At 38.1% G+C, this 19150-nt stretch overlaps 1 protein-coding gene across 12 annotated transcripts in view; it reads right to left on the reverse strand.

Moving 5' to 3' along the window:
* The window catches only part of MGA (MAX dimerization protein MGA), a 167517-nt gene that overhangs the window by 58095 nt on the left and 90272 nt on the right, over positions 1-19150 (reverse strand). For all 12 annotated transcript variants that reach the window (XM_042989091.1, XM_042989092.1, XM_042989095.1 and 9 more), the window contains exons 3-5: positions 11973-12921; positions 11098-11176; positions 10885-10980 (exon numbers count right to left, since the gene is read on the reverse strand). In XM_042989091.1, coding sequence (XP_042845025.1) covers positions 10885-10980; positions 11098-11176; positions 11973-12921 — 1124 coding nt within the window. The remainder of the gene's footprint in view (positions 1-10884; positions 10981-11097; positions 11177-11972; positions 12922-19150) is intronic.

Genomic DNA, 19150 nt, shown 5'->3' on the forward strand with positions numbered 1-19150 from the left:
AATGATACTAATGGTTAACTGAGCCTATAAATATTATGGCTTATTTGTGGTTACTTAAGAGGCAATCTTTTGGGAAAGTATTTATTTAGCATATCCTTTTATAATTTTGTGGGGTTTATCTGCTTAACATATTAGATCTGAGATTTGTCCATGTTGACAGCTTTATCTCTAGATCATTTATTTTCAGTGCTGTACACTACTCCAGATTATGAATATATAGTACTCCTAATTTATTCATCACTCTACTGGAGATGAGAATTAGGTTGTTGCCTATTTTTTTATTAGAGTATAGTTGACAATGTTACAATACCACTAACTGTATTTCTTATGCTGTACTTTTCATCCCCATAACTTACACATTCCATAACTGGAAGTCTGTAACTCACACACCCCTTCATCTATTTATTTCCTACTTTTAACAATTATATTACTGGGCACCTGGATAGCTCAGTCAGTTAATCATCTGACTTGACTTTGGACATGATCTCACAATTCATGAGTTCAAGTCTGGCATCGGGTGAGCTCAGGCCCCACTACAGGTGGGCCCCGCTTCTCTCTCTCTCCCTCTCTCTCAGACTCTCCCTCACTTGTACCCTCTCTCCCTCTCTCAAAAACAAAAAAAATTACAAACAATGCTTTACAGTGTAATTATACATTGTGTACAAGTGAACATGTGTGAGACCTTCCCTAATGCATTTAGCTTTTCCTTGTGGCATTTGCCCAGGAACGGAATTGCTATATAACGGGGTCTGTTTATCTATCAATTGTATTGAATGTTGTGAGTGCTCAACATATTTGTGGCTGCCCAAAATATTTTGAATACCCTTCCTCTAGCAGATAGTTTTACCCATTAACTCCAACCTCTTCAAGGCAGGTATTTTAAAAAACTCACTTTACAACTTCCCTTGCAGTTTGCATGCAGTCATGTAACCCAGGTTTTGCCAATCAGGTGTTCCCATGAAAGACCTCAATTTAGGAGAGAACACCATGAAGAGATACTCTGCAGAATTGTGTAAATGAGGGCAACAGTGTTTGCCCAAGAATTTTTAAGCTTGTTTTTTGAAAGAGAGAGAGAGAGCACCAAGAAGAAGGAGCAGAGAGAGAGAGAGACAGAATCCTAAGCAGGCTCTGCACCCTCAGTGCAGAGCCCGATGCAAGGCTCGAACTCACAAACCTTGAGATCATGACCCAAGCTGAGATCAAGAGTCAGACGCCTAACCAAATGCGCCACCCAGGTGCCTCTGGCCAAGGATTTTTAGAGGTAAAAGTAACCAAGGTCCTAGTTATAAGTATACTGTGTTCCGTGTCTATACTGAAATGGTGGTGATTGTCCATTGTTGTGGGACTGCCTGTATGAGCAGTCTGCAAATGTACTGTGAGCATTTTTCCTGACTGCACAGTCCTAGGGTCTGTTTCTCTGGCCTTTCAGAAGATTCTGTAAATCATCTGACACTTCTTAATAAATTCATCTATTTCATCTGCAGAGTGGAGTCTGATCTTTACTGCTAAGAAGTTTAATGATACACTTCTTCTGAATCCTTCTGGTGTAATGGCACATAAGAAAATGATAATTATACAAACTGGGATAAACCTTGGGATGCTTGTAGCTGGAGGCAACTAGCTCTATAGTTATTAATTACCCTTGGTCATGCCTGGCCATTCTGAGATCACTATTTCAAGAACATATTATCTGTCATAAATCATAGATAACCATGTGCCAAAATGCACTAGGTTAGGAACTTGTGTACTAGATAATGCCAAATTACTTTCAATTTACACGCCTTCCAGTAAGTAGTGCATGAGAACTCTTGCTGATCGTTTCTCTACAACATTTGATATCAGTGGACTTAAAAAAACTTGTTCCAATCTTTTGCTTTAAATTTATATCCTATTATTCTTAAATATGTACTCTTCCATTACTAGTGACAATCTTCTAATTTGGATTTCCTCATTTGTGAATTATTGGCTTTATATTATTGTGCAGAAAAGTGTTTACCTTAAATGCTAACAAAACTGAAGTAGTTCAAAGTATTAAATATTGTAGTATTGTATTGTAGTAATAGCCATTAAAAAAGTGATGGTACAGGGGCACCTGTGTGGCTCAGGTTAAGCATCAGACTCTTGATTTCGACTCACATCATGAACAATATCACAGTTCCTAAGATCAAGCTCTATGTTGGGCTCTACGCTGACAGCACAGGACCTGCTTGGGATTCTCTCTCTCCCTTTCTATGTGTGCCTTCCCCTCTCACACACGAGTGTTTTCTCTATCTCTCAAAATAAACAGAATTTAAAAAATTTTTTTTACTTTTTTTTTTTTAATATTTATTCATTTTTGAGAGAGAGACACAGAGTGTGAGTGGGGGAGGAGGAGAGAGAGGGAGACACAGAATCTCAGCAAGCTCCAGGCTCTGAGCTGTCAGCACAGAGCCCGATGTGGGACTCACATTCACGAACTACGAGATCATGACCTGAGCCGAAGTCAGTCACTTAGCTGACTGAGCCACCCAGGCATCCCTAAAAAGATGTTTTTAAATCATAGGTACAGGTTTCCAAAAGGCTTACATATTACTGGTCCCCTAAAAGGTGAAGGCATTAGATAGGTTATGAGCCACAAATTCTTATGGCAACTTGGGTATCCTCCACACAGAACTTATCTGAACAGAAGATTGCTAGATCGCGATTCTGTTTTAGTTTCTAAGTCCAGTTCTTTAAAATTAATAGTTGTTGTTTTAGTTTAATCACTTGACATGATAACATTAACATCAATAAAATATGCTTTCCAGGGTCCCTGGGGGGCTCAAGTCGGTTAAGTGTCTGACTTTGGCTCAGGTCATGATCTCATGGTTAGTGAGTTCAAGCCCCACATCTGTGCTGACAGCTCAGAGCCTGGAGCCTGCTTCAGATTCTGTCTCCCTCTTTTTTTTCTGCTCCTCCCCTGCTCGCACTCTGTCTGCCCTTCTCTCTCTCTCTAAAATAAATATAAAAAAAATATTTTTTAATAAAATATTCTTTCCAGAGGCACCTGATTGGCTCAGTTGGTGGACTGTGCAACACCTGATCTCAGGTTTATGAGTTCGAGTCCCACTGGGTAGAGAGATTGTTTAAAAATACAATCTTTAGGGGCACGCGGGTGGCTCAATTAGTTAAGTGTCTGACTTCAGTTCAGGTCATGATCTCACAGTTAGTGGGTTTGAGTCCCGTATCGGGCTCTGTGCTGACAGCTCAGAGCCTAAAGCCTACTTTGGATTCTGTGTGTCCCTCTCTCTCTCTCTCTGCCCCTCCCTCACTCGCACTCTCTCAAAAATAAACAAACGTTAAAAAAAGAAAAAGAACAAAAAAAACTTAAAATAGGGGCACCCTGGGTGGATCAGTTGGTTGAGCATCCAACTCTCGATTTCAGCTCAGGTCATTATCCTGGGGTCAGGGACTCATGCCCCACATCTGGCTCTGCAATGAGCATGGAGCCTCCTTAAGATTATCTCTTTCTCTCCCTCTCTCTCACTCTCGAGTGCTCTCTCTCTCTAAAAAAAAATAAAAGAAATAAAAATTAAAAAATAAAATATTCTTTCTTCATGTTTCTAACAAATCAGGGAGAAATAAGAATAGGAGTCAAAACAACTGGATTCTAATCTTGCGTTTGGGCTTAATTTCTCTTAGCTTTTGCTTCCTCATCAGTAAAATATCAATTCACCACACTAGGTTTTATGTTTTAAGTATTTACTGCACCTTTTCTTTGAAATACTCTGTAATACAAATGGTAATAGAGATAAAAGACATTTCCCAAAATTCAAAGAGCTTTAAGTGTCATTCTCCCAATGGACTCATTAGTAGTTAAAATAGGGTAAATAAGTCCTAAGAGAGGTAAGTAAAAAGAAATGGCATTTGAAAAGCCCAAGGGAATACAGTAAAATTTTACACAAGGTTTAACACTTAGGTTAGAATAAGTAGAATTAACTAGGAAAGGTGGGATGGGACATCAGAGTGGAACCAAAGAGCAAGATACTGCCAGAAATTCAAATGAGAACTGAATCCTAAAAATGGATGAAATGAGATACCCCAGTGCTTTGAGAAGAGAAAAATACTCATTATTATTGGGGGGGGGGGGGGGGGGGGGGGAAAGCCAGAACAGCTGCCTACATTGATGGTAAAAAGAAAGGAATTAAGTTGCTAAAAAATGTACCCACACAACCAAGTAGGTAGACATGCAAAATCTAGACCCACACAATCAAATTTAGAAACTGTTTTTCCTCTTTTCTTGTCTGTGTTTACTTGTATCTTAAACTTCCACCTACCCCCAAAAGAGACAGCAAGACTTAAAAACCACAAAAAGTGCACACCTATTTTAAATATGCGTATCAGAGGCACCTGGGTGGCTCAGTAGGTGAAGTGTCCAACTTCAGCTCAGGTCATGATCTCACGGTTTGTGAGTTCGAGCCTAGAGCCTGGAGCCTGCTTTGGATTCTGTGTCTCCCACTCCCTCTGCCCCTTCCCCACTCGTGCTTTGTCTCTCTCAAAAATAAACATTAAAAATAAATAAATAAATAATAAACGTATCGATTTTTAGTCATAAAAGTAGAGAAGTCAATGGCACAGAGACAATGTTCAAAGTAATTCCCAATTTAGCTTATCTATACTATCCTGAAATGTTTGTCCTGCAAGAAAATCCTTCCCCAATTAACACATACATGAGACCTATAGACTTAGTTGGTTTCCTATAAGATTACATTGCATAACATAAGATACCTAAATAATTCACAGAAAGCATATCTCAAAAAAAGCATAAAATTCTTTCCACATACAGCATTTTAAATTTTTTTTTAACGTTTATTTATTTTTGAGACAGAGAGAGACAGAGCATGAACGGGGGAGGGTCACAGAGAGAAGGAGACAGAATCTGAAACAGGCTCCAGGCTCTGAGCTGTCAGCACAGAGCCCGATGCGGGGCTCGAACCCACGGACCGTGAGATCGTGACCTGAGCCAAAGTCGGACGCTTAACCGACTGAGCCACCCAGGCGCCCCACCACATATGGCATTTTAAACTAAATTATACCCCTAAATGTTTTTGCTTTTTCACCAGATTAGGAGCTACTTCTTAAAAACATATTATCACACCATTACAAAAAAAGACTCATAAAGACAGAATTGAAAAAAAAAAAAGCTACATTTTAGGTTCAAAGGCAGTCACCTTAGGGTAAACTGTAGTTTAAAAAGAAAAAAAAAGCCTGTCCCAGCTAAACTGACTAAAATATAAAGTACCCACAAAAACACACTCAAGAGGAATTAACTCCTACATAACTAAACAACACAGAAAAGAAAAGCAGATATAGAGGGGAGCCTGGGGAGCTCAGTTGGTTAACCATTCAACTCTTGATTTCAGCTGAAGTCATGACCTCATGGAGTTCGAGTTCCACATCAGGCTCCAAACTGTCAGCTGCTTGCGATTTGCTCTCTCCCTCTCTCTCTGTCCTCCCCTGCCCCACACTTCCTCTCTCTGTCTCTCTCAAAACTAAACTTAAAAAAAGGCAGATATATACAAAAGAAAAACTCCAATTAACCATTAATTAACACTACACTAAGAATGTATTTTTAACTAAAATCGAGAGTCACAGAGCTCTAGAAAGACTGCCATAAAGGAATTTAACATTATAACTGGCAAAAATTAATACTGATATGATAAACAGGTTGCAACAACATGGATGGAGCTAGAGTATAATGCTAAGCAAAGTAAGTCAGTCAGAGAATAACAAATACCATATATTTTCACTCGTATGTGGAATTTAAGAAACAAAACAATTGAGCAAAGGGAAAAAGAGAGAGAGAAAGAGAATTTAAGCAGACTCTTAAGTATAAAGAACTGGTCACCAGAGAGGAGGGGGTTGGAGGGAGTGAATTAAATAGGTGATAGCGATTACCGTGTGTACTTGTACAATGCATTGGATGATGTATGGTATTGCAGAATCACTAAATTGGCCACTTGGGGGCACCTGGGTGGCTCAGTCAGTTAAATGTCTGATTTTGAATTTGGTTCAGGTCATTACCTAACAGTTCGTGGGTTCAAGCCCCATGTCGGACTTGACACTGATAGCACAGAGTCGGCTTGGGATCCTCTCTCCCCTCTCTCTCCAGCTTGTGCTTTCTCTCTCTCAAAATAAACAAACTTTAAAAAAGTTTAAATAAATAAATAAAAGTTGTACACTTGAAACTAATATAACAAAGGATGTTAACTGGAAATAAAAACTTTTTTTAAATTGGACAAAAAAGATAAATCTCTGGGGCAGAGGAATTCCAAATAATTTATCCACATACTCCACCCTCAAAAAGTAGAATATGGGGCGCCTGGGTGGCTCAGTAGATTAAGCATCCAATTCTTGATTTCAGCACAGGTTATGATCTCATGGTTCCTGAGCTTGAACCCAGCATCTGCCTCTGCACTGAAGAATGGAGCCTGCTTGGAATGCTCTGCCCCTCCCCCCACTTGCCTTCTTTCTCTAGCTCTCTCAAAATAAATAAACTTTAAAAAAAAAAAAAAAAAAGGAAGTGGAACATCATTCCCCACTCATTAAATATGGGCTTCCCAGTGACTTCCTTCCAAAGGTCGGTCAATGGAAAGGTCAATGATAAATCATGTTGATAAAATGTACCCTTGGTATGATGGGATGAGAATGGCACTTCACCTCTGTGATCTTCCTCTTATGAACATATAACCTCAGTCTAACCATGAAAAAAATTCAGATGAATCTCAATGGAAGGACATGCTCCAAAATATTTGACCAGTACTCCTCAAAATTGTCAAGGACATTAAAAACAAAGAAAATCTGAATACTGTCCCAGCCAAGATTCTGAGGTGACATGAGGACTAAAAGAGATTTCCTAGATGGAATCCTGGACCAAAAATGTAAGGAAATCCATATGAAGTATGGACCTCGGTTAATACTAATATATCAATACCATTTCACTAACTGTAACAAATGCACTATACTAATGTTAAATGTTAACAATAAGGAAAACTGAATGAACAGTATATGGAAACTCCTATGTTCCTAATTTTTCTACAAATATAAAACTTACCTAAAATTTTAAAACTATTAAATTGACATAAAACTGACTTGGCAGAATGAATGAGAAATGCTTCTACAAAAAGTACTTTTAAAGGTCAAAAACTGATGATAATTTCAGTTTGACAAAAAATAAATCAATTTGGATGTAGTGAAAATAGTAGAGACAAAAAATATAGTTCTGTGGAAAACAAAATTAAGACTCTTATTTCAGCAACAAAACTAACACCAAAAACGGTAACACCTTCTCAGGCTTAATATGTTTTCCACAACTTCAAAGCAAGCTCAAAAGTTTTTCAAGTTTTCAGCTCAGAAAGATTTTTTAAGTCCTTTTGTTATAACAAGTAATGAAGGGCCCCTGGATGGCTCAGTTAGTTGAGCATCCACTCTTGATTTTGGCTCAGGTCGTGCTCTCAGGGCCCTGAGATCAAGCCGGCATCAGGCTGCATGCTCAGCATGAAGCCTGCTTAAGATTCTTTCTCCCTCTCCTCTGTTCATACGCACATTTTCTCTCAAAAAATAAATAAATTCTTAAATAATGAAACTCCACAGTTACTAGAAAAGCAAAGAAATATGACATTATTTAATTGAAACTTAACAAATTATTTGAATCATCAATTTTTAGAAAGGGACCTTAAAGGGACCTGGAGTTGGCATCATCACTCAGTTACTACAAATACTTAGCCAACGGAAGTTATTCTGAAATTCTAAGTCTTCAGAAGCAAAGGATGAGGAATCAGGGATATCTGCCAAAATAAAATAGAGAAAAAAAATCCGAAATAGAGCTCTATCTCACACCTTATGAATTGTACCATATAGATTACAGATTTAATGGTTTAAAAAAAAATGAAACTAAGAATACACTTGAGGGGTGCCTGGGTGGCTCAGTCGGTTACATGTCCCACCCTTGATTTCAACTCAAGTCATGATTTCACAGTCTGTGGGATGGAGACCCAAATCAGTCTCTGTGGGGACAGTGCAGAGACTACCTGGGATGTCCTCTCTCCCTGTCTGCTCCTTCCCCACTCTCTCTCACACTTGCGCTCTCTCAAATAAACTTAAAAATGTTTTTAACTAGTAAAAAAAAAAAATCTAATATCAGCTTCTACCATTTAGAAATTGAGCATCATTATACAAATATGCTGATTTCAGTCGACTGAACAATGACAAATTCTGAAAACAATGGGCCAACCTTCCCATGTGACAAAAATCTACAGATGGGACTGCCCCTTTAGAAGAGGCACCTGTGGGGCACCTGGGTGACTCAGTCGGTTAAAGCATCTGACTTCTGCTCAGGTCATGATCTCACGGTTCGTGAGTTCGAGCCCCGTGTTGGGCTGTGCTGACAGCTGAGAGCCTGGAGTCTGCTTCAGAGTCTGTGTCTCCCTCTCTCTGGCCGACCCCGCACCACCACCACCAACCCCCCCCCCACCCCCAGCTCACACTCTGTCTCTCTCTCACAAATAAATAAATATTAAAAAATTATTAAAAAAAAAAAAAAAAGAGGCACCTGTGCTCTAGACTGCCACAGTCCAACCTCATCCACAAAATGAGGCTTCTTTCATTTGGGTAACCTGCTTAGTTTCCAGGAGCATTTGACTCTGAACCCCCAACACCGAGAAGAAAACGTTAGATTTGACTACAATGCATGTAAGGGAAGGAAAAAACAAACTCAAATCTTAACCAGCCAGGAATTAATAGGCAAACAAACCAAAGCAAAAAGACCAGCAGGTAGCACTGAATATACTTACCTCTAGCACTAAGACTAAAACAAAGGTAAGGTTGACAGGTATTTATACATTATCAGAGTACATAACAACAATAAAAAAAAAAAAAAAATCCAAGTAGAAGGAAGCAAAAAGATAAAAGATAAATTAACTGACAGAGATTAAGAATATTAAATATAACAGCAGAAATGAAAACTGACAACAGGGATGGCCTGGGTAGCTTAGTTAGTTAAGCAGACTTTGGCTCAGGTCATGATCTCACAGTTCATGGGTTTGGGCCCTGCAACTCTGCTGTCAGCATATACCCCACTTTGGATCCTCTGTCCCCCTCTCTCTCTTTGCCCCTCCCCTGCTTGCATTCTCTGCCTCTCTCAAAATCAGTAAATAAACTTTAAAAAAAAATATGAAAGCTGACAATAAATTATAATAAATGCTATTTACCAGTAAGACTATTTGACTGTAACTGTCGATTAAAAATCCATTGTACCTAGTCTTTATCACTTGGATTGAGATTTGCACACCTTAAGATCACACTGTCACAAGGAGTCTCATATTAAAGCAGAAGTTTTTCAAGTATTATGAGCTAATTGACAAATTGAATGATCATTTCATAAATCATTTTGTTACCATATAATGCTTAGACTCTCATATAAATGATGTGCTATATAATGTAAAACAACTAGACGCTCCTTTGAAAGGAAAACTAATAGTCAAAAACTGAATAAACTACTCCAAGAAGCACACCTAAAATCAGATATACAACAAGCTAAAAAATTGAGGCATGGCTTACAATCTTTCATTTACAGTGTAAATGGAAAGTCAGAGTTACTATGATGGTAATAAATACACAGTAGTCCCTCCTAATCCACAGGGGATGCATTCTAAGACCCCCAGTGGATGCCTGAAACCACGGATAGTACTAAACCCTACCCACACATACATACACAATGTTTTTTCCTATACATACATATCTATGATAAAGTTTAATTTATAAATTAGGGACAGTAAGAGAAAACAACAATAAAATAGAACAATTATAACAATAAACTCGAATAAAAGTTATGTGAATGTGGTCTTTCTCAAAATACACTGTGCTCAACATTCTTCTTGTGATGATGTTTGATGATAAATTGTGATGAAGTGAGGTGAATAAGGTAAGTGCTGTACCACAACATTAGGTTACTAATGACCTTCTGACGATACATCAGAAGGAGGATCATCTGCTTCTAATAAGTGAAACCATGGAAAGAGAGACTGCACATAAGAGGGGCGAGAGGGATTACCGTAGTAGATTTCATTCTTAAAATACAGGATTAAGGGGCGCCTGGGTGGCTCAGTTGGTTGAGCATCTGACTTCGGCTCAGGTCATGATCTCATGGTTCGTGAGTTCGAGCCCCGCGTCGGGCTCTGTGTGGACAGCTCGGAGCCTGGAGCCTGCTTTGGATTCTGTGTCTCCCTCTCTCTCTCTGCCCCTCCCCAGCTTGCACTCTGTCTCTCCCTCTCTCAAAAATGAATAAACATTAAAAAAAAATTTTTTTTTAATACAGGACTAAGCAACATAATAAAAGCCAAGACAATTTATTACAATAAAACAGTAAAATTTTTAAAGTCCCAAGCAGTACATAAAATACACAAAATATGTTTACAGCCACACAATGAGAAAGTATTCTATTTACACACTTAAACATATTACTAAGTATATAAGTAGAACCCTGCCCTCAAAAGAAAACACACATAAGCAAAAACAACTAAAATTTACAAATGAGAATGAGGGAAGAAAATATGGAGTTGTAAGATAGAGAAAAGAAAACACTTTCTTACTATGATACATTTTTTACATGCATAAGATATTATATGCTTCACAGACAGTATCTTCAGAGTTGGAAAGATTTTTGTTAGGATAAAAAGCATACTGACATGTTCTTAAGAGTAAGAATCAGAGAAATACACAAGCTGAGAGAGGCACTAAAAGAAATGAAATTAAGGATGGGGGGAGAGGAGTAAAAACAGGGAAAAGGGGGAAGGAGAAAAGGGAAAGAGAGAGAAAGGAGAGAACAAAATTGAAAATTGGCTTGTATATTTTTTTAGACAATATTACCTTCTTGAAGACCAGGATGTATCACCTGCTTGTGCCGCAAGGCCTTCAAATCTTCTATCAATTCCTTTTCCAACTGGGAAATTCTTGCTCTGCAACCTACTCAGAAAACAAACAATGACATAAGCTACTATATATTAAAGAAAAACTAACATTTTATCTTTCATTTCTAGAGCCAAATCGGAAGTATCTCTCCTTTTATACTATTATATATACCTGGATCATTTGTGGTTGATGCCTGAAGACTACAGGGTTCTTCAGTTGTGCCATCAACTGCATGAATATCAAGAGCTTCCTGTATTTAAAATAAGAAAAAAGTTCATATCATTTCTAAAAGTTTAAAAGTAAACCAGGAATGTTTTTTGATATTTCTGGTATTTTCTAAATGTTCTATACTAACAGCACTTAAATGATCAGAAGGAAAAAAAGAAGTCAAAAACTCTGAATATGCTCAGCTGACATAAAATGACATTTATGCCAATTTACATACTGATTTCCTACAGTTTATATATATTGCATACTCAGCAATTAACAAGGAAAGAGGAAAAGACCAGCTCAAGAGAATTCAACATCTCTGTAAGCCAATTTTGAAATACCACGCTCCTAAAAAGACCTAAAAGAAAAATAATCTAGTTGAAGAGTTGGGAGTAAAATAAAGAAACTATCCATGTGTGAGACAACAGTATTTATAAGACCACATTTAGTTCTCCAGGGGTACTCTGTTATTGATGAGTATCAGAGGATGGGGTATCCCAAAACATTTAGTCAACTTTTCATGTATTTATGCTTTTTAAAGTCCATGATAATGTAAATGCCACAAGGATCCAATGATTTTTTAAACTCCAGCTAAACACAGTATAAAAATTAAAAACTGAGATCTAAGTATACATAATTATTTAAGTCCATTCAAACAAATATCTTAAGTGGTGCCTTGTAATAAAACCGAACATTTTCGAGATACTCCTTTCCGCACACATATACCCTCACATTAATAGCTGCATTTGAAAGAACTAGATTGAGTTATTTATCAACTAGTATGTAATTCAAGAATCACTATTTGACCCTAGAAGGAAAGCTGAAAATGATCTTACCTTTGATTCAAAGGAAACAAAGAGAACACCATCCACATCTTCCAGATCAGGCTTCACATCTGGAAAGGTAATCCCAGGACCTATAGGAGTGGTCTTTGTAGAAGGTAAAGACTTTCCTGCGTTTTTAGGTGGTCTCCCTGCCTTAGAAAGTTTCAATTTTCGTGGCCTTCCTCTTTTTCCGGAGACATTTGAAGGGGTATTCTGATTAGCATTCACAACCTTGGTGACTGTTGAAATCTTAAGCACAGTTGTTCTCCTTCTGCCCAAGTCCTCTTTTCCGAAAAATGAGTCTCCAGCAGAATTCTTTGAACTGTCAGGTATTCTTTCTGTGGTAGTGCTGTCCGATATCTCAGGATATTTCCATTGAGGCTCTTTAAATAAGGGATACTTCTGTACCACCCCAAGTTCTGGTGAATGTTTTCTAAGACCATTTTCTGATTCCTTGCCTAAGCAGAAGTCAGTCTCATTGGAATTTTCAACATATGTAGGCAAATAGTCTAATTCTGTCAATATAGAAGATTTATCTTTTCGAGATGTGGAAAGTATGTTATCAGGGAGCTCAGAAATCTTCACTGTGCTTTTAGTGACAGCACAGGGCTCCAGATAGACTACCGGCATCTTTCCAGCGTCTAACTTGAACATTTTAGCTTGAGCAACACCTGATGGGCTATTGGGTAGCCATTTAGAAGACGGATGGTCAGCTTCTAGGTTATCAATTTTATTGTGTCTCTTTAGCTGTTTCTCTAGTATAGGATCATCATCACTGTTTGAGTATACATCTGTTTCTTCATCTGTCTCTTCTTGTTTTACAGTTACCCCTTCTGGGCACTCAGCAAGCTCATATTCATAATCATCTACAGGTTCCTCTTTAATAACAACATTGAAGTTTCCATCCGGGTCTAATGGTGATGTTACATGGGAGCCGTCTTCAAAATTGTTGGCAACAAGACTGAAGAGACAGGGGAGGGAGGTTAAAAAGGGCAAAATTATCAGTAAGACTCAGGAGTAAAAAAGAAAGACTACTGGAAACCAAGCAACACATAAGATTTTATGAGCCATTCTTCAAAAAAAAAAAAAAAAAGTGTAACTTAACAAGATTCTCAAAAGCAGTTTACCACCATCACACTTTTACAATTTTCATCAATTTCTCATAAAAAATATATAAAAATGAGTACAGTATCACTAAATCAAAACTCAGATATAACACTTGTTTTTCAAATACACTCAATTTTGAAAGTCAGCTGGCACTGACCCAAAATTAAATTCTAGAACTAATCGACACATCAATTAACCACTGACAATAAAGAGCAAACCAGTGTCCACTACAATTAAGAACTGCAATATGGGGGGGGGGGGGGTGCCTGGGTGGCTTAGTCCGTTAAACGTCCAACTCTTGGTTTCGGCTCAGGTCATTATTTCACAGTTCGTGATTTCAAGCCCCATTATCATGAGTTTGAGCCACCAACTGGATGGGCCCTGTGCTCTCAGCACAGAGCCCACTCTGGATCCTCTGTCTCCCCACCTCTCTCTGCCCCTCCCCCGTTCACGTGTACCCTCTCAAAATTACACAAACATTGAAAAAAAAAAAAAAAAAAGAACTCTGGGGCAGCTGGATGGCTCAGTTGGTTAAGCATCCAACTTAGGCTCAGGTCACGATCTCACATTTTGTGGGTTCAAGCCTCACATTGGGATCTGCACTGACACCTCAGAACCTAGAGCCTGCTTTGGACTCTGCGTCTCCCTCTGTCTCTGCCCCTCCCCCACTCATGCTCAGTCTCTCTCTCTCTCTCTCTCTCTCTCAAAACTAAAAATAAAATTAAAAATAAAAAAAGAATCGCAATATAGGGGGCACCTGGGGTGGTTCAGTCACTTTAAGAATCTGACTTCAGCAAAGGTCACAATCTCATGGTTCCTGAGTTCAAGCCTAATATCAGGCTCTGTGCTGACAGTGAGGAGCCTGCCTGAGATTCTCTCTCCTCTCTCTGCCCTGACCCTACTTGTGCCCATGCACACGCTCTCCCTCTCAAAATAAATAAACTTTAAAAAAAAAAAAAAAAGGAATTGCGACATGGGGCAACTGGGTGGCTCAGTCCGTTGATCGTCCAACTCCTGATTTCAGCTCATGTCATCATCTCAGGGATGTTAGATCAAGTCCCACATCAGGCTCCATGCTGGATGTGCAGCCTGCTTAAGATTCTCTCACTCTCTCCCTCTCCCTCTGTTCCCCCCTACCCCTCCACTGGCACTATCTCTCTTAAAAGGAAAAAAAAAAAGAATTGCAATAAACAACAGGGAAGTACTTTCAAACTGCTTGATTTGTTTTGGGATAAAATTCATAAAACATAAAACATAACAGGGAGCATGGCTGGCTCAGCTGGTAGAGTATGTGACTCTTCATCTTGGGGTTGTAAGCTCAAGCCTCATGTTGGGTGTAGAGACTACTAAAAAATAAAATATTTTTAAAAAAACATAGAACAGGGGCGCCTGGGTGGCTCAGTCAGTTGAGCGTCCAACTTCGGCTCAGGTCATGATCTTGGTTCGAGCCCTGCGTCGGGCTCTGTGCTAAAGGCTCAGAGCCTTGAGCCTGCTTCGGATTCTGTGTCTCCCTCTCTCTCTCTGCCCCTCCCTGGCTCATCCTCTGTCTCTCTCTCTCTGTCAAAAATAAATAAATGTTTAAAATTAAAGAAAAAAGAAAAAAAAAACCAAACATTTTAACCATTTAACAATGTACAAGCCAGCAGTATTTTTTAGTATATTCACAATGTTGTTGCCAGGTTATTTTCAACTTTGAAACAGAAAAACTCACTTTCAATGTAATGAATCAACCATTAACTCTTTCTAAATAAAAGGTTAGGGTAGCTGAAGTCAAGTACATACGACCCAGGTAAATTCAGTGTTTATAATTCATCACAAAAAAAAAAAATCATCTTTTTACTTTCCCCCTCCTCCCAATAAACCAATGAAAGCATATAAATTTTACCAATGTATCTTGAGGACATGTTAATACTACTCACTAGTCCAATTAGAATCACTTACCTTGGTAAAATTTTTCATTTATCTCAAATACACAAAAGCAACGATAACAACAATGTACAGTTATTCATTTCTTGCACAACTTAAGATCTTGTTTGACCTTACTCAAAAATCCTTCAGTGGAAGACTTCCACTTCCAAGTGAGAATGCAGAAGATTACAAAGATAATCACTTGTGTCTTAACAATTAGAAAACACCAGATAAATTTAAAAAAAAAAATCTTTTTCTTCTTCTTCAAAGGCAATGAAGACCTACAGTCACAAATGCAAATAAACTGAATTCTAGACAGGGACCAGCCTTCTCTAGGAGACCTGCAGATTACTACTGCTTTCAACCCTGAGTACCATTTACATTGCCTGAAGCAAAAGTGAAGGAAGAAAAAAAGCAGTCACAGACAAAGGATCTTTAGTCTGACACAGAGGAACTAGTCAAACTTTCAATGCCTGAGAATGGGCAGACTAGAATCTAGAGAAACCCAAACAGAAAACTAGTCCTTATTCCTACCAATTACCACACCCCCTACCCCCCCCCCACCCCCGCAGAATAACAAGTGGTGATGCAGAAGCTGGCCTGAAAACTGAGAACCTACAGTCTCCCAGCACTTAGATTCCAAGTTCCTAACACAGAGGAGCACAATCCTTTCCTTAACACATCTGAATCCATGAATGAGCTGAAATTTATTAAGCAAATCACCTAAGGGGGCCTGGATGGTACAGTGGGCTAAGCATCTGACTCTTGATTTTGACTCAGGTCATGATCTTGTGGTTTGTGGGTTTGAGCCCCCACATCGGGCTCTGCGCTGACAGCTCGGGGCCTGGAGCCTGCTCCAGATTCTGTGTCTACCTCACTCTCACTACCCCTCCTCCACTCGTGCTGTCTCAAAAATAAATAAATATTTAAAAAAAAAAAAAAAGGATACCAAAAAAGGGGGGGGGGTCAAAAATCTGAGGGACAACATCAAATGACCTAACATACTAGTAATTGCACTTTTCAAGAGGCATTAAGAAAGGAAAGCATTTGGAGAGAAAAAAGAACAAAAATATTCCAAAAGTTGGGGCGCCTGGGTGGCTTGGTCGGTTAAGCCCGACTTCGGCTCAGGTCATGATCTCACGGTCCGTGAGTTCGAGCCCCGCGTCGCGCTCTGTGCTGACAGCTGGAGCCTGTTTCAGATTCTGTGTCTCCCTCTCTCTCTGCTCCTCCCCTGTTCATGCTCTGTCTCTCTCTGTCTCAAAAATAAATAAACGTTAAAAAAAATTTTTTTTAATTAAAAAAAAATATTCCAAAAGTGAAAGTTTTAACCCACAGATCCAAGAAGCTCAGCCAACACCAAGAAGAATAAATACAATGGCTTTCAGAAAGCCATACCTAGGCACGTAAAGAGGAGGCTGCCAAAAATTAAAGATCAAGAGAAAAATCTTACAAACATCAGAGGAAAAATGACACGTTATGGTAGAAAAACAACAGTAAGATGAGCTATTTACCAAAAACAATTTAAGTCAGAAAACAATAGACTGATACCCATCATAAAGTAATGAAAGAATCAACCTAATGTTTTGTATCCAACAAAAGAAGACTTCAAAGATAAAGACATTTTCTAACAGCTGAAACAAGTCAGACTGTACAAAAACTACTGCCTCCTAAGGTCAGAAACAAGATAAGGATGTTAGTTAGCTCTCGCAACTTAAGACTCAATTGTGCTAAAGGCCTCTACCAGGGTGATCAGGAAAGAAACAGAAATAAAAAATATCCAGACTAAAAAGGAAAAAGTGAAATTCTCTATTCACAGATGACATTATCTTGTATGTAGAAAATACAAATAAAACCGCTAAAACACTACTGGAACTAATAAATGAGTTTAGTAAAACTACAAGATCCAAAACTAATACACAGACAGACATTATTTCTACAAATGAGAAACAAGTATCACAAATGCAAGAGAAAAAAATTCCATTTATATTTACAATAGAAGCAGCAAGATTAAATTACTTAGAAATAAACTGAACCAAAAAGTATAAAACCTGTACAAAGAAAACTAAAAAACACTTTTGGAAAAAATTAAAGACAACTTTAATAAAAAAAAAAAAATACCCTGTGTTTATGCACTATAAGACCTAATATTGGTACAACAGCAGTACTCCCTAAAAGGCGATCCACAGATTCAACACAATTCCTATCAAAATCCCACCTGGAACTTGTATAAAAATTCAAAAGCTGATCTTACATTTCATATGAAAATGCAAGGATATCAAAATAACCCCAAAAATCTTGACAAATATGAATGAAGTTCTCTAAAACTTGTATTTCCCAATTTCAAAACTATCAAAGCTATAATAAACTAACAGTGTGACGATACTGGCATAAGACTAAACACAGAGCTCAAATGAACCTAATTCAGAGTCTAGTAATGAACTGCACATTTATATTAAGTGATTTTCAACTGCCGAAGGTGCCAAAACAATTCAGTGGGTAAAGAATGGGCTTATGTTATTCATAGTAGCTAAAAAGTAGGGGGCACCTGGGTGGCTCAGTTAAGCATGTGACTCTTGATCTCATAGTAATGATCTCACTGTTCAGGAGTTCAAGTCCCATGTTTAGCTCTACAAGGAGAGCAAAGAGCCTCTCCTTGGGATTTTCTCTCCCTCTCTCACTGCCCCTCCCCCACCATATCTCTTGAAATAAACTTAAAATTTTTTAATAAAAATAAAAATTTTTTAAATTAACTAAAAAATAAAAATAAAGTAAAAAGTGGAAATAGTCTTAATGTCTATGAACTGATCAGTGAATTAAGTAAAATGTGCCATACCCATACAAAATTATCATTCAGAGATAAAAGAAATGAAGTATAGACACACACCAACATGGATGAACCTTCAAAATGTTATGCTAAATAAAAGATGACACATATTATATAATTCTACTTATATGAATGTCCAAAACAGACAAATCCATATAGACAAAATGGGGACAGTTGTGTGTGGATGGGGTGGGGTTGAGGAGGGGATGCAAAAAAAAAATGGGGTGTGATGACTAACAGAGGGCAAGGAGTTTTCTTTTTGGGGTGATGAAAATGTCCCAAAATATCTGGTCATGGCTGTACAATTCTACTGAGTATACTAAAACCACTAAACTGTACACTTTAAAAGGGTGAATTTTGGGGCACCCAGGTGGCTCGTAAGGTTAAGCGTCCAAGTTCAACTCTTGATTTTGACAGTCATGATCAAGCCCCACGTCAGGTTCCACGCTGAGAGTGGTGCCGTTTGAAATGTTCGCACGCACGTGCACATGCTCTCTCTCACTCTCCCCCCCCACCCTGCCCCTCTCCCCAGCTCAAGTTCTCTCTCTCTCTAATTAAAAAAATATAAGAGTGAATTTTATGGCAGTGAGTTAATCTCAATTTTTAGGAAGTTAAAAATATACACTAACAGAAGTTCTTTGAATGGACAGAAAATGAACCAATGTGAAAATGGATCCAAGAATGAATGAAAAATAGATGTGAGTAAATATAAAACATTTGTTCTTTAAATGACTACTGACTGTTTAAAGCAAATAAAGTAAGTGTCTGAGGACTTTATAACATATATACAAAGACACAAATTATAAGAACTATGCTTATAATTAGCTCTTCAAGTCCTGTTATAATTAATTGAATTCCACTTTTAAAATAAGGGCACACACTATAATCTTTACAAACACTGCAATGCACTGAACTGTGTCCCTCTGAAATTCATATGTTAAAGTTCTAACTCCCAATGTGATTGTACATAGTCTTGAAGATGTAATTAAAGTTAAATAATGTCATAAAGATAGGGAAAGATCACTCCCCACACTACATTAGGACAAAGCTGGAAGGCAGCGGTGTACAAGCCAGGATGAGAGCTTTCAAAAGAAATAGAACTCTGCCAAACCATTCTCTTGATTCCAAACCATTCTCCAGAACTGCTGGAAAACTAATTTTCACTGTTTAAGCCACAGTTGATGCTATTTTGTTATGTCAACCTGAGCAGACTAATAAAACCACTTCTAAAAATGGAATTGTCAAGATGTAATACTTAAAAACTAGCCATATTAGCGATAAAAATAAATGTAAATGAACAAAATATCCTAAATAAAAGTCAAAAGATTTTAACAGTGAACAAAAAGTTCCA

Source organism: Panthera tigris, chromosome B3, assembly GCF_018350195.1.
Source record: "Panthera tigris isolate Pti1 chromosome B3, P.tigris_Pti1_mat1.1, whole genome shotgun sequence".
NCBI classification, from domain to species: Eukaryota; Metazoa; Chordata; class Mammalia; order Carnivora; family Felidae; genus Panthera; species Panthera tigris.